The sequence below is a fragment of the Alosa pseudoharengus genome, unplaced genomic scaffold, assembly GCF_046254945.1.
Source record: "Alosa pseudoharengus isolate Yale_2024_CS ecotype anadromous, Long Island Sound unplaced genomic scaffold, YU_APseudo_1.1 YU_APseudo_1.1_scf_8, whole genome shotgun sequence".
Classification (NCBI taxonomy): Eukaryota; Metazoa; Chordata; class Actinopteri; order Clupeiformes; family Clupeidae; genus Alosa; species Alosa pseudoharengus.
The window spans coordinates 13,969,957-13,982,498 of record NW_027468870.1 but is presented as its reverse complement, the minus strand read 5'-3'; the positions used below and the strand labels follow the sequence as shown (position 1 = coordinate 13,982,498).

General features: G+C 40.1%; 1 protein-coding gene across 2 annotated transcripts in view; it reads right to left on the bottom strand.

Moving 5' to 3' along the window:
* Positions 1 to 7,707, bottom strand: part of rad50 (RAD50 homolog, double strand break repair protein) — an 86,139-nt gene extending 78,432 nt beyond the window's left edge. Inside the window, exons 1-7 of one of the 2 annotated variants that reach the window (XM_076273483.1) lie at positions 7,650 to 7,707; positions 6,269 to 6,430; positions 5,024 to 5,107; positions 4,227 to 4,378; positions 3,056 to 3,241; positions 1,323 to 1,527; positions 923 to 1,051 (exon numbers count right to left, since the gene is read on the bottom strand). In XM_076273483.1, the coding sequence (XP_076129598.1) occupies positions 923 to 1,051; positions 1,323 to 1,527; positions 3,056 to 3,241; positions 4,227 to 4,378; positions 5,024 to 5,107; positions 6,269 to 6,397 (885 nt within the window). In that variant the 5' untranslated portion in view covers positions 6,398 to 6,430; positions 7,650 to 7,707. Of the gene's footprint in view, positions 1 to 922; positions 1,052 to 1,322; positions 1,528 to 3,055; positions 3,242 to 4,226; positions 4,379 to 5,023; positions 5,108 to 6,268; positions 6,431 to 7,276; positions 7,371 to 7,649 lie in introns of those variants that run through there. The other variant, XM_076273484.1, reaches the window with a different exon arrangement.
* Positions 7,708 to 12,542: the final 4,835 nt, after the last annotated feature.

Here is a 12,542-nt window from a genome sequence, read left to right as displayed (position 1 = left end):
GTAAATAAGGATTTGGACAGGCCTCATTGGACCACGGCATTCTCAAGTTTGGGAATGGCTGTTGAACACAAATGATCCATAGTACCACCATGGTTACTGTGTTACCCTCCTGACATTTGGAGATGACTCTACATTCATTGGACTCATCCATGATGGTGACAGCAGTTCCAGCAATACACAGAAAAGAGGTAGAGAGCTGTTGGAGCTTGATGTACCTAAGCTATAATATATCTGCATATTGTGCGCTGTCATAAATAAATATCAGAAAAATCAGAAACAGTATTTTTTCCTTTTATATCAGTAGTTAGAAATATAATATAAGAAAATAATAATATAATAATAATAATAACAATAATATATATTAGAATAATATTATAGGCTACATAGCCCAATTTTGTCCACATTTTGTATCTTTTAAGGCAAACAAAGCAATGTTTAAACTATTTTTTGTTCAAAAAGAGAGCCTAAAAGATAGCCTAGAAATCTAGACACACCCTAGCGGCAGCAAATGTAATTTGCAGCCAGGGTAGTCTAGCGACTCCGTTGGCTTGCGAGCTGGAAAAATTAAACTTCTATCAGGCGAATCACATCGTGTATAGAGTCGGCGACGGTGCCTGCTACTTAAAAACAAAGAAGATGGATGCTGCTGCTGGCGAACAGTGGTCTTTGAATCGCGACACGACTTAAGCTTTTTTTAAATTGGCAAAAGTTTGATCAAATAGCCAACTAGCTCTGCTGGTGTGAAAATGCATAGGACTCATGAGTTGTAGCGCTATCCTATTGCGTGCAGAGGAAATTTGAAAGACAACCGTTTATCCCGCCCCTCGGATTGAGCACTGCCAATGGTAAGTTCCCAGACCCTACATCTTGATGTGGGTCTGGCTTGTCAGGCTACCTAAATGAGCCTTCACGGTAGCATTACCTGCTCCATCTTCTCCTCCAGCTCTTTGTTGTCCTCCTCCATCTGTTTCTTTCTGCTCTCCAAGGCCTTGATGTTGTTATCCAGGGTCACCACTTTGCCTAGCTTTTCATCATTCTCCAGCAGCTGGTTCTGATAGTAAATTTGAAAGAACAAAATGTCATATTTTGCTATTGCATATTAGACCTAAGGTCAGAGATAAGTTTATTTGCATTTTAGTAGGTGCAGATAGATTCTGAATACTGAGATAGCTAGCATTACTGGTAAGAACTCAGAAAAATAAATCCATATAATCAATACACTGCAGGGTTCGCCATTCCTCACCCACATACAGTTGGCAATGCACGCACGCCACGCACGCACGCGTGCCACGCACGCACGCACGCACGCACGCAGGCCTCACCTCTAGAGGAGTGATCTGGCCGGCTATGCGCTCCACGCTGTCTTTGGAAGTAGCCAGCTGCTCCTCCTTGTTGGCCAGCAGGTCACTGATCTCCTGGGCTTTCTCCTTGTTCTGCTTCAGGTACTGGAGCTCCGTCTGGCACTCACGGACCACCGAGCTCTGCTTCAGACGCAGCTGTCTCAGTGTCTCCAGCACTTTTATGTACCTGTAGGAGTGAGGGCACATTAATCAACAAGGTTAACGCAATGACGTAAAAACTGACTTACACACAACTACCAAAATAAAACAAAAATGATCAGTGTATGCTTTTGAGAGACTTGCTATCTGTGCCTGTTACCAGGCTTGGAATTTCACCATTCTGGGGGCAAGGCCACTTGGCCTTCAGTTGGGCATATTTGGTGGGGGGCACAAAGGCCACATGTCAGGGCACCAAGGCCAAAGTTAACTATACAGTAGTAGGCTATAAAAATGATCAAAGTTGTATTTAGCCTATTCACTGCAGTAGACCTGCATCACTGTATGAAACATTACAAAAACATGAAACATGACATATTACATATAACTGTAAATCATCTGATCATCTAATAAAAACAGATATCTAGGCTATATATAAAATGTATTTTATATTTGGCCTGCTATGAAATCATGTATTGAACAATTTAAATGTAGCACAGCTCAGCTTTAAGAAACTCAAATAGCCTAGATGCATGCTTAGCATTTTGTGATCATTAAGGCTACTTTCACAAACTCTTAGTCAGCTGTCCTCTGATTTACCAATATCTAGGCGATATTTGTAACATTTATTTTGTATTTGGCCCTTTATGAAATCATGTGGAACAATTTAAACACATTGTAAAACTTAAAGCCCAAATTTGGGCTTTCCATGCATGTCGAAATTTACTGCAAATTCAAAACTGGATTACTCTGGAACGGCTAACTGTACAGGGGACTGCTTTACACCTTTGTGTTCGGTAAGGTCTGCTGTTTATTCTGATATGTGGTTTGTCATGTGTTAAAAGAAGGGTTCGTGAAGTATTCCACCGAGATGAATGGGTAGGGAGATCATGGACGCAAAACCTTCAGTAGAATGTATGATTAAATTGAATTATATTATTTACTTTTCTCGCGAACCGTTTAACACATCAATTTTCGGCTAACATCGTTTAAAAGCTGAGAAAAAGCTCTTTCATGTGATACTTGTGATGTCTGTGTGATGAATAGGCTACTTCGCAAGTAGTTCAACTGAGAAGAATGGGTGAATTTGGACGCACTTTCTTGCGCTGTTACTTTCTCCACTGCGTAAAAGACTAAATTAATTTGCGCTGTGAATGCTAAGATTATTTTGACAGGCCACAGGCTAAATAAAAATCGCTATTAGTAGGACAAAGCAGAATATTAGTAGGACAATGCAGAATATTGAAAGAAGGGGGCACCAAGGCCACGCCATGGCCGTCGTGGCCGCCGTGAAATTCCTACCCTGCCTGTTACTGATAAAACACAAATAATCAAAATTCATGAAGGCATCCTCCAAGAGAGTGCATTTGTGCTGACTAAATACTTTAACAATTGGTCAGCTGATAAATGATGATGATGATGATGAAACTGATAAAGATGTGTCAAGCAACATGCTGTGATCCAAATCATAGCCTATTGCCCACATCCCATCTTATCTGGGTTTTGAAAATGACTCGGATATCCTGCAGAGTCAGCTAATTGCACTGTAGACAGCATACTTAGTAGCTGCAAAAATGTCATCAAACTTCTGCTTCAGGGCCTTCCCTTCGCTGAGCGGCCAGTTGGAGTCCTCTTGATGGCAGAAAATGACATTGGTAAGGATGGCCTTGGAGACGCCAAGACCCGCGACCATCTCACGGTCGATCTCAGCACACTTCGAGCTGATGCTTACTTTTTCTCCATGCCTGAGGAGGATGAACAGAAACAGACAGGTTAATGTGAGAACAAGAAAGGAAAGGGGTGATGGCATTACTTAACCTAGTACTATTAGAAACTAGCCTGACGCAGCCAGTCTCAACACTATTCAGAATTTGAGTTTGGTACTGCACCATTGGGATAATGGGGCGTGTTTCAACCAATACAGGGGGAAAAAGCCTCTGCCTGCAATTGGATAGACCGATCAGAGAAACAAATGAGTCCTGTAGGGGGAATAGCCAACACATGCTTCTTCTCGTCAAATGCCTTGAACTGCTCTGGTTAGGACATAGATCTGGGCACACCAGTTTTTCCCCATACATTGACTTATTTGTGGCGTCCCACCACAATATCAACATTGACCACCACACAATGATTTTCCACGTTGTACTATTTCAATTGGATGGAATTCTTTGTAGAGCTATGTGCACCTTTGTAAAGCCTCTCCTTGTTTCTCTGTCTCTCAACGAACCTATATGCATGTTTAAAGGCAACATTAACAATCCTGCATGGAATAGAAGACAACTAGAAGGCTAAATTGTGCTTAAATCTGGTTAGCATCATACTGTAACCCCGCTGCACTAATTTGTTAACAACTTTTGCATTCAAGTTAATTCTGCAAACCTACCAACACAAATAGAATTAAATTCTGTGGGAAACACTGCATACTGTAGATCCAGTGTGTATCATTGTCAAACTTGAGTAACTTGTTTCACATGAATGATTGGTAAATATTTGTTTATTAATTATCATTTGTGATCCCTGTGCCCCTTTCAAGCTGAAAGCAAATACTGAAAGTTGGACAAAGGGCTTCTTCATCAAAATGCTTAACAAAATTATTTAGAACTTCATAGGCCCCCAGATTTAAAATGAAATGAAAGGACCCTAGATTTTCACAGAATGTGACCAAAGGTTTAAAGGATTATAACCCAGGACCAAGAGACAGTACACAAGCTGTGACTGCTCTAAACTCACTTCATCCTGGTGATCACTCCCTCCAGGGTCTTGAACTCCACCTTCTTCCGTCTCTGCGAGCACTGCATGGACCGATGCACGGCCACAAACTCACCATTCACATCTCGGAACTGCAGACGGATCTGAGCACGCACATCCGTCTCCTGGGCATCCTACAACACAGAAATAACAACAAACTAAACCTGATGGACAGGATAAGAATCTTGCACAGGTATGCATCTGATCTCCTCATTTACCAGACATTTACTGATGTTGAATTGCATATTTTATATTGCAATGATTTACTTGTTTTTCATGAGTAAATTAATGTCTCTATTTCTTTGAGCATACATTTAGCGTAGACTTAATGGCAATGAAAGTTTTATGCCTGTATCTGCAACAACTATGCCATCAGAATATGAACGAATCTAGTACAGGAGAGACCATTAAAGGAAATAAAAAAATGCTATGCATATTAGTATCGGCATCACCAATCGGCCAAAATGAGTTTGAAAATACCGGCAGAAATACAGCATTCCAGGCCCCAGCTGTGGCTCAACTGGCTGGGTCACCTGCACTATACGCCGGCGACCCGGGTTTGATTCCCGTCCCGTGGTCCTTTCCGGATCCCACCCCTGCTCTCTCTCCCATTCACTTCCTGTCACTCTCCACTATCCTATCATTAAAGGCATAAAAAGCCCAAAAAATATACTTAAAAAAAAAAAAAAAAATACAGCATTCCGCATCTCTATTTTAAAATATGAAAAAAGAAAAAATGCTACATGCTACATGGCTCACAGAGCTTCTCGTCATCTTACCTTGGGATCATGAACAAAATTTGCACCCTTGGCCCCTGGGGGAAAGTCACCCGAAGTGATGTACTTCAAACATTCGATGATGGTCTGAGGGAAAAGGTGAAAATGAAATATGGTTTTTGGCCTGTTGACTACATATAACTCAAAGAATTTGGGAGTTATTAGTTATTGATTGCCCATTTAGTGGCCCTAAACTCTAGGACTAGTAAGCAAGTGAGCTAGCAGATATACAAAGGCCACCATGGAAATACAAAGGACAGAAGGTAAGAAGAAAATACTACATTAGCATTATGGTACTCATCATTAACACCTCAACAATATATGGCCCTCTGTAAAGATTTCCAAAATGAAAATATACATCAGCATTTACATGAGAAACTCTCATAAAAAAAAAAATCTGGACCTCTATTTACAAACATATACTGTATTTATATACTAAACATATCTAAGAGATGCAACACAGGTTCACACTCCAAAGTCTTGGGGGAAAACGTTAGTGATGTTACGATTGATACTGAGGCTCTGAAGCGTGTGTCGAGAATGTCAAGCCATTCCCAGCAAAGCCCTGTATGGAGGCTTGAGTTGTATTGGTGATATAAGTATAAGTATAAGTATATATACTCTTTTGATCCTGTGAGGGAAATTTGGTCTCTGCATTTATCCCAATCTGTGAATTAGTGAAACACAATCAGCACACAGTGAGGTGAAGCACACACTAATCCCGGAGCAGTGAGCTGCATCAGCACACAGTGAGGTGAAGCACACACTAATCCCGGAGCAGTGAGCTGCATGCTACAACAGCGGCGCTCGGGGAGCAGTGAGGGTGCTAAAGGGCACTTCAGCCGTGCCTACTGGTCGGGGTTTGAACCGGCAACCCTCCGGTTACAAGTCCGAAGCGCTAACCAGTAGGCCACGGCTGCCCCCTGACGTCAGACGTGACGTTCGAAGCCTTGTTCGACTCCACTGCATCGACTTCTGTTTCACTTTAGGCGGGACACTCTGACTACAAAGATGTCCCATACTTGGAAGTATTGTGGGTTGTTGTGGGTTGTTGTCAGTCGTTGGTTGATTGTACTTTCACTGCCCTCTGTTCATGAAAAACACTCAGTTACATAAACACTTTGCTCTCTTCTCTAAGTCATTTTTACCCAACGCTGGCCTACAATTCAATGTAGATTTTCTTAAATGGTTAGTCACTGTAGTATAGGACACTGGATAAGGTGTTGCACTAGAAATCTTGCGACGTACCGTTTTGCCTGCTCCATTGGGTCCAACCAGAACGGTCATGGGCGTGAAGAACGTGATCACCTGCTTGTCTTTGTCCTGCACTCCAAAACTCCTGACACCCAGGATGCTCATCTTCTCAATCTTGGACATCTTTGGATGTTTGCTCACCCCCCCTTCAGGCTGCTGTGTAGGGTGACAAAATCACAGCTTTTTACATTTCCGCCAGCAAAACAAACAGCAGGGTCATACTTCCAATTATATTCAAGAATGTTACCATACAGTGTTAATGTCATGTGTTTTAAATGCAAATTGCAGTCTATATATTATTTTTTAGGCTACAGCTGTCACTTATCTGTCACTTTGCCTTTGCGCCCATCCATCAACTGTATTCTGAAATTTGACTGACACCTGGAGGTCAACTCCCTGCCCATAACCTCATTCTGCAGTTCTCTTATGAAGAACTTCTAAAAAACTCCCCATTTTGATTAATGGCCCAGGCATTTAGAGATTGAGGACCTTTAATAGACATGGTTACGAGTCCAGGTAGCCTAATACGTATGGTCCTTATTAAAGGGATCACTTAAGTCCTAATACTGGTGCGGGAGAATAGAGGAATAAAATAAAACCATCGTCATCGTTTATTTCCACAGAAAAAATGTCTGGCCGTAGTCTACCATGTCTGTCTGGGATACACGGATTGACAGAGCACCAGGCATAACCCCAACACTGTCCTCACGTAGATAGTGTACTTGCGATTCGTAACGTGGACAAGCAAATATTAGTCAGGGCGTCGGTGTGTACAGTGATCACTAACCTATAAAGTTGACAAACCTCAAGACCGCGTTACCCAAGAGCTAATTTAACCACTGTACAATGTTGAGTGACTAAGGTGAACAGTAAGTTGGGTGACTAGGTGTCAGTCTTTTTCCTAACTATTTTCTGGGTAACTTACTTCTAATGCTACGGTCGCTGAAGTGAAACCAAACGCAAGGTTAGCAAACTGCTAGCAATTGCTGACTGACAACTTACTTTCTTCTTAGCAGATAGTTCTAACTTCAATAGCTTCCAAGCTAACGTGGAATTTACAACATATGGAACATGTAGCTGCTAACGTTATTGGAGAAGCTTAACGAACTGCTCGACTGATCATGGGTTAACTGTGATTTGCACGCCAGCTCTACGTTAACGTTACATTGTCAGCACTGGTTTTAGTGGCACCTCACTAGCCGGGTAGCATTTAGCTTCAGCGTAGCTGCGAAATCTTTGATGTGGTAAACGCAATTAAATCTTTGGAATATTTCTAACGTTACTCATGCGTATAAGCCACATGCTGACTCTGAAACTTGCTTTTTGTCAATAGCCTACCCGCTCCGGACCGAAGACAAGAATTTCAGGAACTTACATGATGTTACAAGACTACTTGGCGCGTACTGAGTGAAACCAGTGACGGAAAACATTGCGCAAGCGTATAAAATGAGGGGGCGGGATAGGATAGGTTAACCTTCGAGGCAAAATTTGAAGACAGGTCCGCGGCAGATTAAAGTTCTGAAGGTAACCATCTGAAGGTAACTTTGACACATCACGTTTTGACACTTTGTTCATACATGTCATGTTTTATTCTGTAGTTAGTAATAGTTGGAAATTGGCTGCCTTTGAAAAACATTATTCTCACCTATGCCAGGAAATCCCCGTTCCCATACCATCCATCCTAAACAGGTCTTGCACATTAGAGGCTCAACATGTTGAAACACTTAGTGGTCCTTCTGGCACTCTTCCACTTTTCAAAAACTGACGACACAATTAAAGAAATAATTATCCATCTAAGAGACCTTCGAGATCAGCAGCATCTCCTCACCTTTGTGAGTAAGCGATTTTATATGGTTATAATATGGATTGAGTGTAAATAGGCCTAAACCAATAGACACGCAATGTGGCATGCAATCTGATCCATAGACATACTAAGACTTGATGCATCTTAATTTTCCATGCTCCATGATATTTGCATAAATGGCTAATAAGGATTAGCCTATATGAAATAACCTATGTTTACATAAAGCAAGTGGGTAAAGCAATGTTTTGTTTTGTCCCTCATGTCTGAAGGTTTTAGAGAGCCCCTACTACCCTGGCATAAGAATCCACTGGAATGTGGTAATGGCAGTTTCAAGACAGTCTGTGTTCAAACAATACATTTAATATGCTTCTTGATGGTAAATGGTAAAATTAAATAGATTTATGTTGAGTCTAGATTGTGCAAAGTGCAACTTAGAAAATTAGTCAATGCTGACAAATGCATAGCCTGCATTATTTTTGACCAATGACTTCGCCTTTTCTCTGACAGTTCCAGTGCAAAAAGGTCATTGCTCACGAACTGTTGCGAGCATTAGACCATGTTAAAATAATATCTTCTCATAACACTCATCGACTTCAGGAAACTGTGAATAAACTGCAAATCAATATTGAAGGATTGATTGCAGGAGAGCAATTTAAAAGCACTATTACAGTAAGTATCTTTAACAACATCCCTGTTATTGCTTAATAGTCCTGATCCATTGTTATATAGCTTCTTCTAATACATGTTTTTTTTTCTTTTCTAGGCAGAGGAGGACTGTGCCAAAGACAAAATCATGTTTGTTAAGATCAACAGCATGGCAAACTCAGCATTTATAGATTGTTATATAAGGTTCTTCCAAGACTGGCTTTCAAATATATCATGAGCATCCATTATCCTAACCCACTCAGCTAAAATAATGTATTTGAACATTGGATGCATTTCAATGGCAAATCAGGGATCAATGTATTGCCAACAAATAAATTTTCCCAATGTCTTGAATTATTTCTCAAGTAAGATGTAAGGTTGATGTATGGTGTATTACATTTACATTTATTCATTAAGCTGACACTTTTATCTTACAGCAAGAGAATGAATGTAACTAATGAACGAGTGTATGACTAAGTGTGATGAAAGTTTTTATTGTGTTTAGTTGCTTTTTCATTTCTGCCAATTTTACACCTTTGTTACGTATTTTTCGAACTTTTGTTCAGTTTTTGGTGACCCTTATCTAAAGCCTTATGACACCTCATGGGTCTCCATGATGGAGTCAAGCATGTGCCTCTTTTCTTTTAATCAGACAAGTGTATGAACTAGACAAACAGATAACTAAATCATAAATTATGTAATTTGTCAGTTTCCAAGTGTTTTACTTTTTTGTTGTATATTGGTTTTGTTTTAGAACTGATCAGTATTTATTTACAGTAAAAAATGGTTACATGAAAGTTTCATATGCATTTTTTTTTTACCGAAGGGATTCATCTGACCAGAGTGAAAGGTTGGTCTTGAATCTCAAATGTCATGGCAGAGTTGAATTCTCAGAGTGGTGCCTTTGACATGTGTGCCTATCACCCACTTGATGCTTACGTGAGATTATTGGGTTGCACTTGTCACAATTCACTACTTGAGATGCTGAATTATGTGGTTATAAGAGAGAAACCAACAGGGGGCAGCATTAATCTAATTCAGGTAGAAAGGCAAACACATATTTATTTTTTAGTTTCCATTTTTCAATGGTAAGGAAGTAAATCACAAAGCAATACTTATACATATTTGGTCATCATTATGAAAAAAGTGTTTATACAAAATGTTTGTCTAACAGTTTTGATGCAGCAATTTCCCGATTGCAAAATTCAGCTTGAGTGTGCAGAAGATTGAGAAAGTTATGTAGGTAGGCTACTGCTTACAGTCCCTATTCATATCTCTGTGTATACTTTTGATCCCTCTAATATCACATTCTCTCATGCACACCTTATGTTATTTATTTCACATTTTCTGTGTGCAGATGACAAACAAAAAATCATCACTGTCACCATGATACTGCCACCTGCCACTGTCATGATTTGTAAGGGGATATTCTGGCATTTGTTAAACCTTGTGCTTCAGCTACTGTAGTTGCTGTAATTTTTTAACATCTGAAATGGATGTGAAATCACTTGACAGACAAATCGATTGAAATGGGATCAGACGTGGTTGTTGTTCTCCCTCAAGGGAATGGTCTGTCGGCTACCAAAGATCACAATTTCTAGCTTCAGTCAACAAGTGAAACAACGTTGTTAGAGGAGACAGCACCATAAACATTAGTGATGTGGTCAGTCATTTATTAGTATATTCACTCAGTCAGTGCCTCTCTCTTCACAAAAATTGTTTGAAAAAGCCAATATCAAAGTTGAGCCAAAGCAAACAATTATAATTATATGGTTTTGTGTGAAGCATAGATGGATCAGGCATTGTTGGACTGCTAGAAGCTTCTCACTCATAGATATGATTTACTGAGTTTTCCTTGGGAACTAACCTTAACACTCACAAATTGCCCTGATGTTGTGTTAGCCTATACTATCATTTCCATAGACTGTATATACACACTGTCCAGTTCTATACAGTCTATGATCATTTCATATGTGCTGTGTAGCATTACCGCTGAATGTCAGTGGATGTCAGCCAGACAATGGCATGCTATCCATTCCATGTAAATGCATCCATTTGTATAGGTTTTAGGATCATTCAAGTCTGATGTGCACAAGAAAATAAGCAATGATGAAAGGTAGCAAGTGAATAAGAAAACAGAGGAAGCAAGAGGAGGTATCAGTGCATTGACCTGCATATACCGCTGGCCTATGCCCTCATGAGCACTTATCAATAACAACATACTAGCTAGCTTCATAGCCCTGTATGATTGTTGGACAGCTTTTCACAATCTGTGAAAGCCTTTATGTTAACTGAAAAAAGGATTAAATGAATATTATTTAACCTATGTACTGTATTCCCTAGAATTGGTTGGAAAAGAGAAATGGTTTGTATTTGTATACAAATGGTGATTTGGCAATATCTTGACAATGTCAAAGGAATGAACTGATTTTATTCGAACCCCTGAATTGGATCTTCATTTCCCCCATGGTTTTCCAGTCCTGGCTCCTCTTTCTACTTTGTTTATCTTAATGTATTTGTTTGACCTTGTTTGAATGTATGAACTGTGAATGGATCATGACTCCTCTCCAAGCTGTCACAGCAGCACTAGGGCGCTCCCACCTCCAGTCAAAGGCTTCTTTCAGTGGCGTGATGAGAAATGAGAAGCTCAATGTAGGGATGGGGGGTGGGGGGGAGGCATTCTCCTGAGAGTGACCTGGATAAAAGGACATCGACTTTCTGCCAAAGAGGTCATGGCTCTTATCCATTTCTGCCCTGATTTGCCCTCTTATCCATTTCTGCCCTGATAATCCTATTGGATGCTCTCTTATGTTTTTCAAACCATTTTCTCCCACTTTTGTTATCAGTAAGCAAAAAATGTGTGAGCCGTAATACATTGAATTGGAAGTGGCAAATAAGGTCATGCTCACCATCCTGGTCTGTCCAAAGGCCGTACGTACTCAACATCTCCAGCCCCATTCAGATCTGATTGTGAGGAGAGGAGAGGGGACATGGGTCGTAGAGAGGTAAGGTGAGGTGAGGTGAGAGGAGGATATAGCAATGCTAAGCTAGAATCGATGCTATGGTCAGATGATGTTTAATTTTCAAAAATGTCAAGTGTCAAATGTCAAATTTCGTTTAGTAACTGCATCACCCTCATACTCTTATTCCTTCATTGGGTCATAAAATTAGTCTTGCGCAAAAAAGAAGCCATGCATTATAATATTGACCCACGTGTCCAGAACACATATTTGCTCTTTTGTCGACACATTCTACTGCACGGTCTGTTTGAAGAGTGTTGTCACATCTACAGTGAAAAGGCTGAAAAACATGCAACAGGGGTGATATTAGTACTGACAGATATTGAGCTATTTACTGAGCATATAGCCCATATGTCAGGTCTATTGCTCTGAAGGGTGGCTCAGAGCAAACACCTCCTTGACAGCATGATTTGTTAGCAATCTCGTGTTCACCGCCAGCAATTCTGATAAATGAAGTGAAAAAGTTTATTTTGCTTCAGGGCAAACTCTTATCTCAACCTGTCCTTATTTATATGTTGGCTGTGCAGGTGTTTGTGGGCTACTTTTAAGTAGTGTCTTTTCATCTCAAAGATAAAAAGGACACAAGTGAGCACAAGGTAATTAACGTAAAGTAACATTACATGTATTCATAATGTGCATTTAAAAAGTTCAGTTTTATTATTTATGGTGTATGATACTAGCCCTGGAAGCAAATGTAATTAGCTGCGGCTAGGGTGCGTCTAGATTTCTAGGCTAGTATGATACAGTTAAGAACAAAATTATATTCAAAATGCTAAAAAAGATAAAAACGCTTATTTTT